Source organism: Culex pipiens, chromosome 2 (assembly GCF_016801865.2).
Source record: "Culex pipiens pallens isolate TS chromosome 2, TS_CPP_V2, whole genome shotgun sequence".
Taxonomy (NCBI): Eukaryota; Metazoa; Arthropoda; class Insecta; order Diptera; family Culicidae; genus Culex; species Culex pipiens.
The window spans coordinates 1,981,818-2,002,461 of NC_068938.1; the positions used below are offsets into that span (position 1 = coordinate 1,981,818).

At 37.8% G+C, this 20,644-nt stretch overlaps 1 protein-coding gene across 1 annotated transcript in view; it reads left to right on the forward strand.

Moving 5' to 3' along the window:
• Nucleotides 1-20,172, forward strand: part of LOC120417287 (uncharacterized) — a 36,585-nt gene extending 16,413 nt beyond the window's left edge. Inside the window, exons 6-10 of the mRNA XM_039579237.2 lie at nucleotides 3,228-3,252; nucleotides 4,035-4,209; nucleotides 4,291-4,439; nucleotides 4,511-4,631; nucleotides 18,249-20,172. Of these exons, the coding sequence (XP_039435171.1) occupies nucleotides 3,228-3,252; nucleotides 4,035-4,209; nucleotides 4,291-4,439; nucleotides 4,511-4,631; nucleotides 18,249-19,992 (2,214 nt within the window). The 3' untranslated portion in view covers nucleotides 19,993-20,172. The remainder of the gene's footprint in view (nucleotides 1-3,227; nucleotides 3,253-4,034; nucleotides 4,210-4,290; nucleotides 4,440-4,510; nucleotides 4,632-18,248) is intronic.
• Nucleotides 20,173-20,644: the final 472 nt, after the last annotated feature.

The window sequence follows — 20,644 nt, forward strand, 5'->3', positions numbered from 1 at the left end:
AGGTTTTGGGGATCATGGATGAGCTTGATTTTGAAAATGATGAACTTTGACACCCATATTTCCCTGTCAAAAATTGTTCAGAAATAATCCCGTAATTTGCCATATTCCGGGTTCCACCGGAGTACCGGGAACCGGTCCCAAAGTGGCCAGATCGGTCCAAAAGTGGTTTTGGGGATCATGGATGAGCTTGATTTTGAAAATGATGAACTTTGACATCCATATTGCTATGCCAAAAAATATTCAGAAATAATCCCGTAATTTGCCATATTCCGGGTTCCACCGGAGTACCGGGAACCGGTCCCAAAGTGGCCAGATCGATCCAAAAGTGGTTCTGGGGATCATGGATGAGCTTGATTTTGAAAATGATGAACTTTGACACCCATATTTCCCAGTCAAAAATTGTTCAGAAATAACCCCGCAATTTGCCATATTCCGAGTTCCACCGGAGTACCGGGAACCGGTCCCAAAGTGGCCAGATCGGTCCAAAAGTGGTTTTGGGGATCATGGATGAGCTTGATTTTGAAAATGATGAACTTTGACACCCATATTTCCCTGTCAAAAATTGTTCAGAAAAAATCCCGTAATTTCCCTTATTCCGGGTTCCACCGGAGTACCGGGAACCGGTCCCAAAGTGGCCAGATCGGTCCAAAAAAGGTTTTGGGGATCATGGATGAGCTTGATTTTGAAAATGATGAACTTTGACACCCATATTTCCCTGTCAAAAATTGTTCAGAAATAATCCCGTAATTTGCCATATTCCGGGTTCCACCGGAGTACCGGGAACCGGTCCCAAAGTGGCCAGATCGGTCCAAAAGTGGTTTTGGGGATCATGGATGAGCTTGATTTTGAAAATGATGAACTTTGACACCCATATTTCCCTGTCAAAAATTGTTCAGAAAAAATCCCGTAATTTGCCTTATTCCGGGTTCCACCGGAGTACCGGGAACCGGTCCCAAAGTGGCCAGATCGGTCCAAAAGTGGTTTTGGGGATCATGGATGAGCTTGATTTTGAAAATGATGAACTTTGACACCCATATTTCCCTGTCAAAAATTGTTCAGAAAAAATCCCGTAATTTGCCATATTCCGGGTTCCACCGGAGTACCGGGAACCGGTCCCAAAGTGGCCAGATCGATCCAAAAGTGGTTCTGGGGATCATGGATGAGCTTGATTTTGAAAATGATGAACTTTGACACCCATATTTCCCTGTCAAAAATTGTTCAGAAATAATCCCGTAATTTGCCATATTCCGGGTTCCACCGGAGTACCGTGAACCGGTCCCAAAGTGGCCAGATCGGTCCAAAAGTGGTTTTGGGGATCATGGATGAGCTTGATTTTGAAAATGATGAACTTTGACACCCATATTTCCCTGTCAAAAATTGTTCAGAAAAAATCCCGTAATTTGCCTTATTCCGGGTTCCACCGGAGTACCGGGAACCGGTCCCAAAGTGGCCAGATCGGTCCAAAAGTGGTTTTGGGGATCATGGATGAGCTTGATTTTGAAAATGATGAACTTTGACACCCATATTTCCCTGTCAAAAATTGTTCAGAAAAAATCCCGTAATTTGCCATATTCCGGGTTCCACCGGAGTACCGGGAACCGGTCCCAAAGTGGCCAGATCGGTCCAAAAGTGGTTTTGGGGATCATGGATGAGCTTGATTTTGAAAATGATGAACTTTGACACCCATATTGCCATGATAGAAATAGTTTTATTTCTGACCGTCCCTTGACCGGTTCACTCGGGGTAGGGAACCTGCCCGCTCAATCCGGAATATCCCCGGTGGTGCAAAATCAATGGTCAGTATTGTCTGTTGGTAGAACAAAGATCGTAACATGAAAAAATGTGTTTTTTTCCAAGATTTCTATTAACAAAATAGTGCGGGACCCAAAAATGGCCATTTTTGACCCTGTTTGACCCAGTGACCCACCGGAATATCTCCGGCCACCGGAATATTTCCGGGTTCTGCCGGTCATTTTCGGAAAATAGACATTCTAACGAGTCCAACTTATAAAGAAGTATGCAAATTGGTTGAGTTTTCGCTGAGTTATGGCCATTTTAGTGATTCCAATTTCACCCAGGCCTATACGGGTTAAACTCGAGATATTTTAATTTGAAAATGTCTGATTTTCAAGAGAAAAGTGTACGGGACCACCGTAACGAAATTCGAAAATTGTTCAAACATATGTTTTTTATGTAATTTTTCCCGCTGAACCTGAATCTGTCCTCAGAATTGAGCAAAATTGTAAATTTTGAGTTTTTATGTAAATTTATCATAGAAACCCAAAATATGGCCAAAAATCGATATTTTCTATTTTATCAACAAACTAAAATAATAAAATTCCCAATAATATTTCTGCAAGGTCGATTCTCCACTTCATTTTGCGATTTGGACCACTATTCAAGACCACACATTTTCAAAACAGTGCATCGTTTTCAAGTTTCAGGCATTTGAATTGAAAGCACCAAGCAAATTCTTTTTTTAACTTTTTGATGAGGCTCCATGATAAGTTTTCACGAAAACACTGGATTTCCTCCGGATTTTTAGAACAAAGTACTGGATATTTTTTTGTTTTTTTTTAAAGGGCACACGATTTTGAACCAAACTGCATCAGTAACTCAAAAGTGATAAAAATGCATATGGCACAATTAGGCGAACAAAAGCAGTTCAGCCTCTTAAATTTTAAATTTTGTGTAAAATTATTTTTTCTCAGTGTCATCTTATTAGCCCTCATTTTTCAAATATCTCAGAAAATGTTGGTTTGAAATTAAATGTTAAAAACAAAAAAACATAAACTTTTGAGAAGCAGAGCTCTTTTCTATATAAACAATCAGGGTCAAGACAAACCTTTTAAAATGACTAGAGGCACTTATTTTGGAACCCTTTCGAAAGAAATGGTAAAAAACGTTCCCTGAGCAATTTTATGAAAAAAATAACACATAACGATAGAATTACAAAATCTGTTTCAAAACAATGTAAAATCATCAGGTTCAAGTCGATTTTACCTATATAAAATGTTTACTTAAATTTTTAAGGTAGTATTTATGAGGAAAATACCAAGTATTTTAATTCTTATTAAGTTGACGGTGTGTCTTTGATACAAAAATAATCACATTATTATTGGGGACCACAAAACGATTCGAGTTGACCCGAGTTTTATTTAAATTTAATTAAAATTAGCAATATAAAAATGACCACTAAATTATTTATTTGTAACCACTTGCTCCAGGAAAATAACGTACCAACAAACAATGGTAAGTTCAGGTTTAAAGGTGCACAAGCTTACTGCTTTATCAGCAATAACTCAGTGAACCAGGGTCACTTTTCAGTTTACATTGAAATTTATCAAACTATCTTCACAACTCGTCACAAATCAAACCTCAAATGCACCAATCAAGCCTCCCACATCAGAGCCGGCACTGCTGTAACTCTCAGTAAACTCATAAGCCTCGACAATTTCCATAATTTCACTTTCTGGGTCAACACCAACCAATAATAATGGGAGTGGCATATTATTGCACTGGGGCCAGCAAACCCACCACAGGGGCACACATTTTCTCCTGTTTTCGATCATAATCGTGTATATAAACGTTGTTTTTCATGCATGGAAAACGGAACCCGCGCCCTCCTCCTCCTTCATTTTCCTCCCATGTCCTCGAGACAATCCGCACATTTACTTCCATAACTCACATGTAGGATAAGTACTTGACACAATTTTGGCCAGAGGTCGTACCAGCAGCTGTTGCTAATTTTTGGGTGTTCTCCATATGACGGTGTCCTTTTAACGGGAATTTCGTTAAGTTTTCTTTCAATTAGCTTCTATTAATTATTGTTTATATGAAAATATGTAAATATTATAAAAAACCCTTAATTTTCTCACAAATTCAACAAACTTCAATCCGCTTAAAAACTGTTACCTTAAAAAAAATCTCAAAAAACTAATTTTCCAACCACGTGTTAATAATGGCTCTTTTCCATTTCCGCCCACTAATAACAAACACAAAAACCACAATCGTGATGATGATGATGGTGTTAGGATCGAGACCTTTCTACGGCAATTTACAATCTCGGTCATATCCGGAGCTGTCCGAGCAGCAGCAGCAGCAGCGGAAGGGTAACAACGGTGGTGCCGGTGGCCAAGGTGGAAAGGCGCACCCTAATGGCAACGGCAATAGTAACGGACGACATGCCAAACAACCAACAGTTTCAAGGTAACAGAGCAGCGTTTAGCAGTGGGATTTTCCACTTACGAAAATTGGCTCTCTCTTTTTTTTGGTGGTGGGATTTTCCAGGTTTCCGGAAATGGAACCGGCTCGCCAGAACGGAAGGAACGGCCTAAACGGCAAAAATAGCAACCCGTACGAGATGAAACCGCAGACGAGGACGAATCGCAGCAGGCTGTGCTCGAGGATGAGTGATGGCTTCATGAGTGACACGATAGGTGAGCAAGCTTTTGTTTACATACTTAAGTTTAAAGTAAATGATTGCTAATTGTAATGTTTTTCGCTTTAGCCAATGCCAACCGGGTGCTACAAAGTGAGTCCCGCCCCTCGACTGATCCGGCCATCGATAATGGGGCGATAAGGCAGTCGCGGAACGGAATGAGATTCTACAATCCCAATGTTATGATGAGGTGAGTAAGAATAGAACAAATGTGTTATTATTTGAAGTGTATTTTTCCAATGCAATATCCGCTGGCCGGCAGCGAAATTATGTAGCTATGTGAGGAGGGCATCAACCTCCTTAAGGTGGGTTAAGTAAAACCATCATGTTATATTTTTTTAAAAAGGTATTTAAAAGACCTTTCGAATGAGCCAAAACGAATGAATATCTAACAACGTTATCAAAAGTGATGAGCAATTAAGTGTCATTAATACGATTTGGTTGGTTTTGAACCAAACACAGTAAAAAATTGTGTAAATTTGGAAGTTGTAATTTTGGAAAGTTGCATATTACCTCTTTTATGATGTAACTTTACCTCCATTTATACTGAAAAAGTGACATTACACCAGAAAAGTAAAAAATTACACATTGTTTTCTGACGTAAAAGATGTACCCTTTCCCAGATGTAATATTACCATTTTTTACTGTGTAACTAACTGTGTAGGGAAATCGGAAGACCTTTCCAATTATATGAATAAATGAGTTAATTTTTTAAAGCGGATGTTACTATTTATGATAAAATTAATATTTCGATGTGAGGAAGGCTCCAACCACGTAAAAGTGGAATAAAAAAGGTTTTTTGTTAAAAAAATGAGCTACATAGTATAACAGTAAAAAGTATACCAAGTAGGACAAAAATATATCTCCCGAATTTTCTCTTACAAATATTTAAAGCTAAAGTGAAAAATACTGTATATCAACTAGGGAAGATCGGGACTACAGTTTGAATAGGGATAGCTATTTTTAAAGCATTTCAATGCTTCAAATTAGAAAATGAATGCACAATATTTGTTGTTTTGTTTCTGCTCTATTCGAAATCAATCAAAATATTCCAACATTGTGTATCAGAAAATCTGTACTGTACTGTATCGGAAAAATTCATTTTATTAGATTTATTTTGCATCCGGGTGACCTAAGATTAGGGACAACAGTGTGCAGTTCTGATTTTAAAAGTGTAAAGTTTTCAAAAACCCTGGCGAAAACCGACAATAGTTTTCATGTTTTCGACAAGGACCACCCTAATGATCAAACAAAAATTACCGGTTTAAATTTTCGACCAGGGAACTTCCAGTTCACCGTTTGTTTTTGGCAATAAAGATTTTCTTGAAGTAGTGGTTGTCTATTTATTTGAGGTAGCATTACACGGAGAAAAACAGTTCCCAAAATCGTGAATTAGCGTTCATGAAATTCGAAACCACGAACACAGTGAAATCATGGTACTTTTTTTTAAACGTGCACAGCTAAAAAAATGGAAGATTTAATAATACCTCTTTTATGATGTTATGTTACCTCAATTTAGACTAGAAAAATGGCATTACTACGAAAAAGTGGTACAATTACACATTTTTAGTGATATAAAAGATGTATTCATTCTCAGATGTAATATTACCATGATTATTTTAACTGAGGACCGTCGTGGGGGTTGACTATGGATCAAAAACCGATACACCTCTCATAATTGCTTAGTAACAAACATAATTTAAATAATATCAAAAAACTTTAAACGTAAAATTGAAACATTTTTCCAAAATATAATGTTATCTGACGAAATCTACCTTAAAGCCAAAAGTTTAAAAACTAGCCCAATCTCACCACATTGGGTCAAATGAAACTAAAATGATGCTCAAATACAAAGATATGATAAAAACAAGTCATCCAACAGTGTTTCTTGTTCGAGGGAATCGTATTGACATGCTACAATGTTTGAAGTAGAGAATTTCAAACATTTGGGTACTTTTCGAGCAATTCCAACAAAAATATTAAAAAAAATGATTTTTCGAGAGGTTATTTTTGGACAAAACGTATCTCAACTTTAGACAGCTGCCGAAATGACAAGATTCGTTCTAGGAACGAAATTTTTTCAGCTCAGCCTACCCAACAATTTTAACAGAATTTAGTTTCATTGAGAAGAACCTGAGAAGTGGTAAAATCAATAAAAAAAAAACACTTGGACCCAATCTCACCCTCCAGACTTAATGTCACCCCACTGACGCCTTTTTTGTATTGAATTTTGCATTCCTTACGAGCTGCGTACTAGCCTCATAAAAACAGAAGCCATTAAGCCACATTTGTCAACATTAATTCTTTTTTCTCAACGATCATTTTTCCAAAGTAAAAAGACAGAAAAAAAGAATATCCAAAACTACAAAATAATTAAATTTATTCCTGAAATATTTCAGCCAAAACTTGTTTCTTCTTTTACAACCACTAGATCATTTTGTACATTTTTGGGCCCTTCTAGACAATTGTAGAGCTTGTCAAAATGAACATTTTTATTCTTGAAAAATGAATTTTGGTCAATTCTATCAAAAGTTATGGGCAAAAAACGACTTAAAAATGCTCATTTTCAAATTGAGATTAAATAAATTAAACAAAAAAGACCTCCGATATATTCTCAGCAAATGTACTCTAGAATGTGTACTTTTAGATGCTTCTAAGAGCGAGGTCAAACTCCACTACCTTTTCGAGTTATTCACATTTCAAAATGGCATCTTTTTCGTCGTATTTTGGCTATAACTTTCGTTGAAAAGGTCCGATTTTCGCTCTCTTGTAAGATAAATGTGTGTTTTGATAAGCTCTACAAATGTTTATAAGACACCAACTCGCTACGACACAAGCCTAAGTTGATAAATTCAAAAAACTCATTTTTAAATACATTTCAACCTAAATTACAAAAATGGCTCTAGAAACTTCCCGTTTGCAGATAGAGCTTTGTGCTCTTCAGCAAAGTTGCTCAGAATGTTGTTCCCTACAACTTTTCTGAAGACTCCATAGCGCTATCTCGTCATCCCGCCAAAATAAAAATTCTGAACCACCCTAAAATTGAACCACCCTAATGTCCACCATACCAAAAGATGCCCAAATTGACCCTGATCATTTGTTCCGAAGACACCAAAGCTCTTAATCTTAACGTGTGGCCGCTATCAATTTTGTCACGCTAGATTTCGGTTTCGGACTGTGCATTGATCGCACAAAAAACTGTAGTAGGGGAAATCTACCCTTTCCAATCAAACACCTATCTTCGTCATATGGAAAGTTTGATGCTCGATTAAAGCTCCAAAAATACTATTTGGGCTATAAACTTACCAGCAACAGCACCGCCTCGAGTAAGCACTCAAATGTATGCCACTTACTGGCCAAAAAGATCACATTTAATGCACTTTTGATCATAATTTGTATTTTGCGAGACCACTTCTCATCATTTTGTTGGCACACACAGTGACACACACGAGAATCCCTCAAACGCTTAATGAATATCGCCAAAATTAACTTTTCACTTTTGCTTACTTTTTCACGGCGCTTAAGATATGAAATTGCTTCCAACTACCGGCAACATGTTCTTTTGATCATTAGTAAGGCACTCACTTGAAGAATAATCCCGAAAAATGTAATAAATTAGCAAGCGCCATCAAAAAAACAAACGCGCCAAGTCGTTTGACGTTTCAATTTTCACTTTGCATTCAAATCGATGGCTGAAGAAAACCGAGCGAGAGACGAAGGCAAAAAAGAACAAAGGCTGGCCGTCAACACCACCAGCAGCACAGCCAGCGATGCCAGGAAACTTTCCCTATAAATGCCACTTTTCGTGAGTGTTCGTTTGAACTGTCAGCGCAAATGGCAACACTCGACAGAGTGTTGGAAGAAAAAAGAACTAAGCCGATATTAGAAAAATGGGCGTGGCCCAATGCATTCGCCTCGATTAGAATACCCTTGGGATTTTTTTTTTGTTAAATGCTTGGTAAAGAAATAGAATAACTTTTAGTGAAAGTGAAAATAAACAGAAATGTTCACAAAAACTTGCTCTACTCGTTGGTGTACTTGGTTTTAGTAAAATTCAAGGGAGACTCTAGATTATCCAGCATCATTCAAACACGACCGCTTATTAGGATTAAAATGGGTAGATTTCCCCTAGAAAAGTATCCACCGGCGGATTTTGAACAGTTCGTTTTTTTCAAGAAAATCCACCGCGGTTAACCAAATTAAATTAACAATGCAACTAAGTTCTTGGTTCCCCATTTCATGAGCGCCTTGCAGAAAAAAGTAGAATTTTGGAAAGTTAAAAATTTGGTTGATGAAATATTACCTTTTTTGTAAATTTACATAAAAAATGTGTTAAAATGTGAAATTCAACAGAAACTGATTACATTCATTTTTTGTTCTGTGTTGTTCACGTTTTCGGGGTTTGATTTTTATCTGTGTGAAAATTGATTTGAATAGAAAAAATCAATACCATTTGCTGATTCTCTTGACAATCTTTTTCAAAATGCAGATAAATATATCATCAAATATTTAATTATAATTTTACCTGACATTGCATTGTAATTGTAAGCTCAAGCTTGTACTTTTTCAAGATAATCCATGAATGATTTATTTCATTTCTTCCCAACAGTAAATTATAGAAGATAGCCTTACCAAGTAACTCCAATTTCGTTCCCCTTAATAGCTCCATTCAAGCGTAACCCCAATCATAACTGATTACGACACATTTCAGTGCTGGAATTATCAGGTCATGTTTGAACTTTAGCCCCGGCCGAAGAGTAAGGCATTGCGCCTTACACACGCAATCCAACAACCCCTCAACCCCACGCTACACTGAAACTGTCAGTCAGGTCCGTCGTCGGTCAGTCTCGTCCTCGTCTAATCGCTAGAATTTACACCTGGTGGCAAAACTTTACTCACCACTTCATGGTTTGAGGTGATATTTTATCAAAATAATGTCTGTATTCTGAAATCTACTGCACAGTGTTCCATAAAAGTATGGTGAAGGAGGATTGCCATTTGAACATCATGATTAAAAATTTTAAACATTGGGACGGAGGAGGTTTTTTACGAACACTATCGTAGACGGTTTCGTTTTTTTAGGAAGGTTCACCCCAAAATGAGGCCATTCTAATTTCACGTCCTCGCGGACGTCCTTGAAGATAGCACTATGGGTGGCCAACGACGCCACAGTAAATTTCGAGAGTGTTTGTGTTTCACCTCTTCAACGTTAATTATTTCTCTGAAAGAAGGGAGCTTAGAACAGGTGCAAACAGAAACCGACAGAAAAAAGTGATGACTAACGACACATGCCATAAATCACGTATTCTCGCCTTTGGGGAAGGCAAAGTTGAACAGCATGACTGAAAATGTATTAAACACGCAGTGCGTATCTTCCCTCCTGAAAATTGTTGACGTACTTCCTTACGGTAGCACTTGACCCAAGGTCGTGGAGCTTTTGGAGGGTTGGTTTGTTAACCTTCTCTAACACCCCTATTTTGGAAAGGTTCGAAGGTTGATGGTTGGCATTTTAGGAAAATCATTTAAAATTTAAGGGTTTCATGTTTGATGTTCTGTTTGGATTATTATTTCACTACTATTCGTATGATTTTTTTTTCTTATTTTTATTTTTGTATAGGATATTGAGTGCTTAGAAGGTGATCTCAGTTGCAATAAAATAATTTTAAAGTTAAAATTTGAGGATTTAAATCAATTGGAATTGGACCACATATCTTTTCAAATAGTTTACGAAATTAAAATGTTGTATATTGCGAATTGAAAAGGAACCGATCGATAAAGCAGGGTACGTAACTAAAAAAATGATTTCTGTAGCATTTGTAATTGTTGATACTCTCCTTTCCCAGAATTTTTTAAAAAGAAATATTTCCGAATTCTGAATATGGATTTTAATTGTGAGTAATTCCAGCACAAATCAGGATTTTTTCTGGTACTTTTGTACCCGACCCTCTCCGATTTCAATGAAACTTTTTAGACATGTTATCCTAGGCCTATATAAGCCATTTTTGTGTATATGAAGCCAGTTGCACTCAAAAATGACATTTGAGAAGAGCGTAAGTAATTTAAATATTTTTTGTATTTTGTAATTTAAAAATAACTTTAACTCAAAGCCGTTGCATCTTATCAAAAAGTGATCAAAGACAAACTTGTAGGAAATTGGACGGGTTTTCTGAAAAAATACACTAAAAAAAATACACGCCACTTCCATGAGATTTTTCAATTTTTAAGTTTAAAAGTTAAATTTGAAGGTGATGTCACGATTTTTTTTCGTTCAAAATTTTTGAGGAAATAGCCTAAAATGTTACAAAAAGACTCACGAAAAATGCAGGATGGTATGTCTCTCCTAAAAAAATACAAAAATCATTTACTAAAACTGTTTTTTTGAAAAGTGGTCTAAACGTCAACCTTTTTTTAAAAAAAAACCGGTAGTGGGAATCGATTCCTCAGACAATTTAACATAAAAGTCTCCATATTGACCATTGTCCTATGTCCAATCCTTGTGAAAAGACAGTGGTTTTAAAAATAAAAATGTTGAAAAATTAGGTTTTTTGATAGTTTCTTGCAATTTCTAAATGACAGACTTGATTTTTCAGTCTCGAAAATATTTTTACCGGAAAGCTCGTCCAATTTCCTATAAGTTTGCCTTTGACAGCTTTTTAATTTGACTCGTTTTAATATTTACGTAAGCTTATTTACTATCCAGGTTTCTACCACACTGAAAAAAATATACTATTCTCAGTTATGAGCAATGTAATTAAGGTCATATCTGTAAGCCCATACATCCAATTCAAATGCTGTTTGAGGCAAACTTATAGGAAATTGGACGAGCTTTCCGGTAAAAATATTTTCAAAACTGAAAAATCAAATCTGTCATTTAGAAATTGCAAAAAACCATCAAAAAACCTAATTTTAACTTTTTTTATTTTTAAAACCGCTGTATCTTTACAAGGATTGGACATAGGACAATGGTCAATATGGATAATTTTATTTAAAATTGTCTGAGGAATCGATTCCCACTATCGGGTTTTGAAAATTTTGACGTTTAGACCACTTTTCAAAAAAACAGTTTTAGTAAATGATTTTTGTATTTTTTTAGGAGAGACATACCATCCTGCATTTTTCGTAAGTCTTTTTGTTACATTTTATGCTATTTCCTCAAAAATTTTGAACGAAAAAAATCGTGACATCACCTTCAAATTTGACTTTAAAAGTAAAAATTGAAAAATCTCATGGAAGTAACGTGTATTTTTCTTTCAGTGTTTCCTGTTTCTTTTTCTTTAATTCTTTCAGGCCTGATGAGTTGTATATAACCCAAAAATCTGAATTTCCAAAACTAGCCTATAATTTTCGTATAAGTATCCATCATTAAATAAAAAATATTTTCAAAAAAATTCAGGCCTGAAAAGGGTTAAGCCGCTGTATCTCAGCAACCAAAGTGCAATCTTTATTGTCTCTAAGACAATTGTATACCAAATTTTCTGAACTTAAAAAAAAATCACTCATGGTCACTATTTTTAAAAACTACAAATATTTCGCTGAAATCAAACTTTCGGTGGCTATATCTTGAAAACGAGGCACTTTAACAAAAAGTCTGTAAGGTATTTTCCGATTTCAAATTCAAATTTACATAAAAAACCAAGTAAAAAAATTGTAAGAAATTTTATTTTTTTCTAAAAATCACTATTTTTTCAAAAAAATATAACTTGGCGGCAACATTTTGAACATACTTTTCTATGAGTCAAAAGTTTTGGTCAAAAACACATATAAAAAAATCTCAAAAACCAAAAATACGAATTTTGGGAAATTGAGTTTTTAGGAAAAAAAAGTCAATAAAAACAATCGGAAACGGTTTTTTTTTTTTTTCGTGAATATTCTTTGTCAATACCTGCAACTTTTCCGAAGACTTAGTAATTCCTTCAAAAGTTACAGATTTTCGAATATTCCCGTAACATTTTTGTAAGGACATCTGCCAAAATTATATGGAGCCTTGTATGGGTGAACCAATGACACAAAATGGCTTATTTGACCGTAGGGAAGGCCCCCACAAAGTTTAAGCCAAATAAAAAAATACAAATAATATCCGTTTTCGGTTTTGGTAGAGAATTGCTAAAATAAACAATTTCTCAAAATCCCCATTTATTTATTTTTGTCATTTTTTTATGAAATTACACAATACGGCCAAAAATTCACCCTTACACCCTTTTGAAATGTTAATCATGGCATCAAATTTTCAAAACATTTCTTTTTTTCAAAAATACAAGACATTTTTTTTCAAAAATACAAAAAAAATGCACAAAATCGGCCGATTTCGTTAAGAAATTTTCACCATAAAAATTCGAAATGAAGAAATTGCCAACTGGCGGAGAAATATTGAGATAGAGAAGAGCGACAACCAGAGGGTCGACTGTATTTGTATAAAAGGTTGGAAAAGTGGACAGTACCATTTGAATCATGAATAAAATTCTTTTATTTCTACATATGTACGAATCATGAGGTAAGAGAAAATCACTCCCACCCTTTCTTCGTAGACAGCATTTCACTTATGAATGTCCCATAATTGGATATGCAAGAAGCATGTTTTTCTATCGATCTTGATGCAATATGCTCCCCAAACATAATGAACTAATGAGTGTAACAGTAGCATGACCGACCAACCCAGTCAGTCTAGTCCAATTGTTGAAGTGACACAATTGTGTATTGCCCTGGCCAGACACAAACGATAAATAATGAGCTCACATAATCACTGGGAATCCATTCATAAGCGTGTTCTAATGCATGCTAGCCTGGGAGATGGTTATCTGGTGGCTAGCTCGCAATGAAATCGTGTCAACTCGTCCTTTTTTTAGTGTCACGCTTTTGCAGACTGCAAGCATGTAATTATGGCTGTATCATACAATTATTTTGTGTTTGAGTACACTTTAAAAAAAATCTAAACAATTGTTTAAGGTTTTGCCATAAAATTCGGCTGAACAAATCAACTTCAATGCACGGTATGCCATAAAGTCGGAGCCAGGATGCTTCCACCCACACCAAGCAAGGCGGTCTTTCCTCGATTTGCTTCAGTCTCGGGCTTCGTTGTTATAAACAAAACAATGAGATACCTATAGAAATGCTTGCCTCACCACCCCCAACATGGTACGGCGGTACACACATACAATAGTGTTGGAAGGCGGCAAGCGCGAACCAATACACGGGTGAAACACCCCTCTGTCATGAAGGGAGGGTGAAGCAATATCCATCTGAACACCAACAAAACGAAAAGCAAGGAAGGAAAAGCCAGTGGCCTTTTCGTCTACACACAGAGAAGGAGAGTGTATAGTAACGTCCAGTAGTCGGTTAGTTGACCAGTGGAGCAGCACTCACGACTCGTAGTTTCGATCCAGTTTTAGTCCTCGAAGGACCAACGGCGAAGGTAGAACGTGCTCGAAGCAATGAAATCACTAGCAGTCAGAACTAGGCCATCGTCCACCGTCGAATGACCCAAGTGAAAAATGAAAGTCTCCCAATTTGGGCCAATTACAAACGACTTCAGATTTTTGCGGAAGTGACGTGAACGTGAAGCTCAGTGATTTGAGGAAAAAATGTTTGTTAAAGTTGTACCCTATTACAATCAATTCTGTGCAAACTGGTGCCTTTGCTGTGCTGTGATAGATGAAGGTGTTGTTCAAAATGGCACCAGCAACGATAATAACAATCACTCGGCGGTGGAAAATGGCAACTTGAAGGGGCAACTGGAATCGACTGCGATGTCGAACGGAGCTTCTTCAACTTCCCAAAACGGCGCCCGGACACATGTGTTTCAAAAAGTGTTTCGAAATCCACCAAACTTTGTTCGGTTCTGTTGCTGCTGGAACCATGCTCGTAACCAATCTCCGTTGTCGTCATCATCAAACCAAAACAAAGGAACCCCCGACCAAGGTGACAATGACGACGACGACGGAGTGACCAACGTGGTCCCCCTAGACGGTGGCACCATCTACACCCCGATGAAGAACTTTATCGGGCGTGACGAACTGATACTCGACGACGCAGTAGGCGGCGGCGACGGCGTCGCAGTCGAAAACGGCCATCCTCAGGGGCAAGGCCGAAACGTCGACAGCGACCGATCCCGGGCATCGTCGGCGAGCAGCAGCGGCGGACCCACGACGGAGGAGTTGGACAAAAGTGAAGACGAAAAGTAATTATAATTATTATCATAAAATAGGGACCGCGAAGGGGAGAACCTTCGGTTCGGCGGGTGAAGGTCCGCCCGCACACGTGGAATGTTTGGGTTGACCCTTTGCCGCGCGGACTTTGGGGAAGGTTACAACAATTTTGTGCTTGCAATCGTGGAATGTGGAATCGATAGTCCCGGGTGATGGTGAAAACTGAATAATGACGGTGGTGTGAACCACAGTCAACCTCCTGGGAATAATGAGTTGCAAAAGGTTACATTATTGCGCGCTAATGGGTTTTCTTTCCATGGAATTGGAATCAACCGGTGGAGGCGCAGTGTAGGGAGCTTCGAATACTCTTGATATTGTTGCAATTGGGTTAGAATATCTATTGTTAATTTTCTCTTGTTCAGTCTTTTTTTGGGTCACTTCTTTAATGCGAATAACATTGGTTCTCATGTTTTTCTAGTTTCAGTCAAGTATTGTTGAAAACAAACAACATCCCAAAGTCTTTTACTTATTTTATATTTTTCATATATTCCATTTAAATGCGGCACACGAAATATCTGAAAGCTTCTAAATTATACCTAAATGCTTTTGGGATGTTTCAATTATTCAACAGACCAATAACAAGTCTAATAGGAAGAGCATATATTACTTAGCACAATTGAAAATAACGTAATTAGAGCGTCCAATTTCCCGGGGTTACAAAATTCCCGGGAAATCCCGGGAATTACCGGCAAATCGTAAATTTATTGAAAATTATTCTGATCGTGCTTTTAATTTATATTTTGCAACAAAATTGTATAATACAGCAACTGTAATGTTCAAAATGAGTGTGGATGTAAAAATCATACAACTTTATAAAAATATTACAATTTTCTTATTTTATACATGCAATCTTTCAAATTGTATCAAATCAAAAAATAACAATTTTTTTTTTTTGAAAAGTATAAATTTTTAATCAAATTCTGAATCAGTGAGTCAAAGCCATGCTGCTCAACCATAAAAATGCTTTTGAATTTGTCTCTTTTACCATTATGAGGGAATATGTTTAAGAACAACATTGACTCATAAAGTAAAACAAATAATATCATGCAGAAATCATGTTTTCCATGGCAAATAACGTGTTCTAGACAAGAATAAAATAAAATCAAAATCAAGTTAGGTTCTCTCTTTACTTTTTTGCAAATTTTCAAAAAAATGGGACCAGAAAGTAAGGAAAATTTATACTTCTGCTTGAATTTCGGGAATTCTCGGGAAATTTACAAATTTCCCGGGAAATGGTTTATATATATTTTTCGGGAATTCCCGGAACGGGAAATTGGACGCTCTAGAATCTACCAATAAAAAGCACCAAAAAATAGAAAAAAATAATTATTAGTTAATTTTTAACCTGTCAAACACACTAGAATTTCTTTTACGACATGGACAAAAAATGCTATTTACTTCAATTAGACTAGGTTCGTCGTTCGAGAAAACACAATTCAACGATTACAAAAATTCTGAATTTTTGTTCAACATCAGTAAGTTTAAAAAAAAAACCAATAGGTTGATGAATTTTTAAATTTTTTAAAGTATGTATAGCAAATTTAAAAAATATTTTTTTTACCTAATTTATAAAAAAATTAAAAATAAATTGTTCTAGAAAGGGGAGCAAACGTTTCATTAAGAAAATGTTGTATTAAAATCGTTGAAAAAAATATTTTTTCAGCACTGATAAAATCTACTTTTTAAAACTTCTTGTATAAATTCAGTCAAATTTGACCAGAGAAAAGACTATTAATTTAGTTACACAGTAAAAGAAAGTGAAAATCTCGGTGATAACAATTTTAAAGGTTTTAAGGGTTTCTAGGGTAAAATTACACATAAAAAAAAGATTTTGTGTTTAATTGCAATTAGCTTCATTTTTCGTTACCTGTTATGTGGTATTCAAAAGGATCAGAAAATGTTATAATTTTTTTCTTTTTTCGACATTGGAAATAGAATCAACAGTTTCTAAGATATCGTTAATTTAAAATTAAGGGCAAAATTTAAAAAAAAGACAGAGAGGTTGTAAGGTTAGTCAACATCAATTTTTGGTAAAAAAGTTTGGTATTTTCAGCGTAAACTTTTTTTTTAGTTTTCTTTAAAAAAAATCATAATTGAAATCCAAATCGAGATACCAATTTTCAAATATGTTCCTAGAATGTTTGTATGCACGGAGAAAAAAGAGTTCGCAAAATCGTGAACACCCGTTCATGAAATTGGGAACCACGAACAAAGTGTTCAAATGCCTTGGTACGATTTTCAAAAACGTACCATGAAATTTGAACACTTTGTTCATGGTTCCCAATTTCATGAACGGGTGTTCACGATTTTAGGAACTCTTTTTTCTCCGTGTGGACAGTTTCCTAATTTGTATCGAGAAATGTATGGAGAAAACAATTACGCAGCCTGGCTTATTTGAACATAACAAATTGAACGACAAATTCGCAATTATGCACCAGGTTCCCGACGAACACGCACTGCCCTCACACCTGCATCTCACCCTTGCTCTGAGTCAGTACGAGCAACACGCTAGAACACGCAAGCGATAAATTAACATCAAATAATATAAAGATCCTAAAAACATCAATTTTTGAAAATGAAAATACACAATCGACGTATTTAAAGATTTTAATAAAGGATTTAATGATAAAATTTTAAACAAAATCATGTGTCTTTTGTTGTAAAGAGTCCAGGTTCGATACTGGAATATATAATTCAAGATGGCGACGACCGAGTATTAAGCATTAACCAATCATCAAAATTTGAGTAATATGAAATCACTAAACTCGAATTAAACATAAACAGAATCATAAAAATAGAAAATAAAAATAAACGTATTATCGAGTTTGGACTATATATTAGAATGTAAATAATAAAACGATTAAGATTATTTATCAGTTTTAATAATTGAAGGGATCAAACTGTCACGTCTAACTTTCAATCAAACTCAACATCCTTCCATATAAATTACCATGTTTTTCCATGATATTGACAGGTTCAAAACAGGTCGTTGAATAATTAATTCTATTGAACAGCTCATATTCCACGGTCAACCGCAAATCAAGTCGTGTGACTATTTTTGAAGCAACAAACTGCTACAAAATAATCATCACCCGCGCAAATAACAACACAATCACCTAGAGAGAGAGAGAGCGTCTAACAAGTTGAGAATGCCTAAATAATTCCGACAGCTGAAGGTCGCCACCACCACCACCGACCGGAACATGCTGGCCTGATGACGACGACCGTTGGTTGGTTGTTGTTCTTCCGTTTGTTCGTTACACATGCCTTAGCTTATCGATCCTTGTATTTCTGGTGGGCTGATAAGAGCCTGGAGTGTGGCGGCAAGGTCAGCTGCTGAGTTTCAAAATATAAATGCAAAAAAAGAGAAATTAAAATACCCCGCGCCCTCACCACGATGGCCTGAATAGGAGACGTTCCACATTTTCACCTCCGCAAGAGGTGAACCTGACACCATGCGCCACACGCCACTCAGGAGTCAGTGTTCACACTAGTTAATTATGGACGAAGTCTGTGTTGGACTGCTTGAAATAGTTTTCAGACTAGGGTGGTACTTGTTTGGGATGTGAATTTTAAAGTTTCAATTATTATTTCTTTCATTTCAGCAACGGCAACAACAACCCAGCAAAACAACAAGTGAGCACGCATGTGCAGAATAAGCAAGATCTGGATCAGCGTCCCCATTTATCACCGGGCAAAAGCTACGGCAACAGCCAAAACAATGGCACTAGTAACGGCGGCGGACGCTTCTTTGGCGCGAATAGCACAATCGAGACACCTCATCGGCCGCGGTTTCTGGGCGAGGGTGGCGTGCCGACGGCGGCGGGGGCAGGAATCAATCAGGAAAGCTACATTATTCATCGCGACGAGCAGTACGATAGTGAGAACGATGAAAAGTCCAGCAATGACTCGACCTCGACCCGAATCATCTCGAACAGTACGTTTAATTTCGGTGGCAAGGGAAGCGACCCGTACCCGCCCACGACCCCCGGCTCGATAATGTCCTCGCGGCCACAATCCGTTACCTCACACAAGTCGATTGGCTCTGGGATATTGAAGAACGACGGACGCCTCTCTCGGACTAGTGCCATCTCGCACAGTAATACCTCGCTGAAGCAGCAGAGTGCTGCCGGCGGTGGAGACAACGTGTCCATCAAGTCGGCACGATCGGCGAAGAGTAGGACCGACAACGAGGCGTGGTACGAGCGAGAGTCGACTCCGGTGCGTAGCGAAGACGTCATCAGTTCCAACCAGGTGCAGTACGAGTCGGACTACGATGACGAGGACATTGAAGAGGTGATAGAACCTCCAAAGCGGACTACAACACCGAAGCGTTATCCCACGCCCAGTCCTGCCCCGCTCCAGCAATCCTATTCAACCGAAGAACTGTCCAACACCAGCTACCATCAACCGGAGGAACCGGAAGCATCTCCACCACCCAAAAGCAGAGTGCAATCGGCCAGTCTAGGAAACCTGCAGCAACTAGACGACGAAGAAGAGCCCGCCCAGCCAGCACCTCCCAAGAAAATCCTCAAAAAACCGTTCCTAGTCCGCAAGAGCAGCAAGGTTGCCCCGGCCAAAGAAACAACCCCCGTCGGAGGATCAACCAAGGGCAAGTCCAAAGGTAACGAAGTCATATTCCAAAAGAACCTACGAAAGTTTGAAAAGCCCAAAGACGCCCTCGCCAACTGCATCATCCACCTGGAGAGTCCCAACTGGGAGCAGAACGTCACCGGACTCCAAATTTTCGTCCGTCTAATCCGCCACCACCCGGAAGTGATCGACTCCCAAATCCATCTCCTCTCGGTCGCCCTCGCGCGCCAGGTCCGCAATCTGCGCTCGCAGGTCGCCCGCGCTGCCTGCCAAGCCTCCGCCGAGTTCTTCTCCACCCATCGACGCTGCATCGAAGGCGAAGCGGAGGACATTGCCACCCATCTGCTGCACCGAACCGCCGACACCAACAAGTTCCTGCGGGCCGACGCCACCCAGGCGCTGGAATCGATGTGCGAGAACCTCTCGAACGCAAAGGTGATCCACATCATATCCTTCAAGGGGGCGACCCATCAGAACGCCGTGGTCCGCACGACGGCCGCCAAAATGCTGGACAAAATCGTGCACCAGATGGGAGCCGAGAAGGTTTTCGCACTGCCGAAGGAATCGCGCGACAAGCTGGTGCTCACCGGAGCTCAACTCCTTCTCGAAGGTTCGCTCGAGACGCGCAACTACACCAAGAGCATGTTCAAGCAGATGTCGGACCATCCGAGCTACAACAAAGTATTACTGGACGTGATTCCGACGCGCACGTACCGGAACATTGAAAAGTCCCTCAAGAGCATCCGGCAGATGTAGAGCACGTGATTCCTAAACAAACAAAACAAACAAAAACTGCATAAAACTGTAACTATAGAGCATTCTTCTTGTGTTATTATCTATCGGAAAACTTAGCTAAATTAGACGAAATCTTTGTACTCTGTATCATAATCATCTTGTAACTAAATTTACTATTAAAATAATAAATGTTATGAATGAAAGCTGAGTTTGACTTGGGTTGTTGAGAACTAGGAGAAATATGTCCATTCCCAGCCTACTAAACGGTCCACTATGGTACATTGGGTGGCCAAGTTTCAAAAAAGTGACCTTCTCCAAATATTTTTTGGTATTTTTTTCTCGAAAGTAAACATTCTAACTAAGAAAAATCCAAATTTTCAAAGCTCTAAGTTTGTTCATTACGGAGATACGCAAGCTGAAAGTCAAAAAATGGAGTAAAAAACTAGCGTTTTTCGTAAAAAAGGCTGATTGTTTAATTTTAACATAGCTCAGCCATTTTAAATGTTTTATTAGGACAACTATACATCGTTGGAAAGGTAATGAGATAAGCTTTGAAACTATTAATAGATAAAATGTTGTTTCCAAACCAAAAACTGAAGTTTTCATCGAATAACTGGAGCATTTTTTTGACAAATCATATTTTTTTGTGTTTGTTAATCGAGTACTTTTTTTG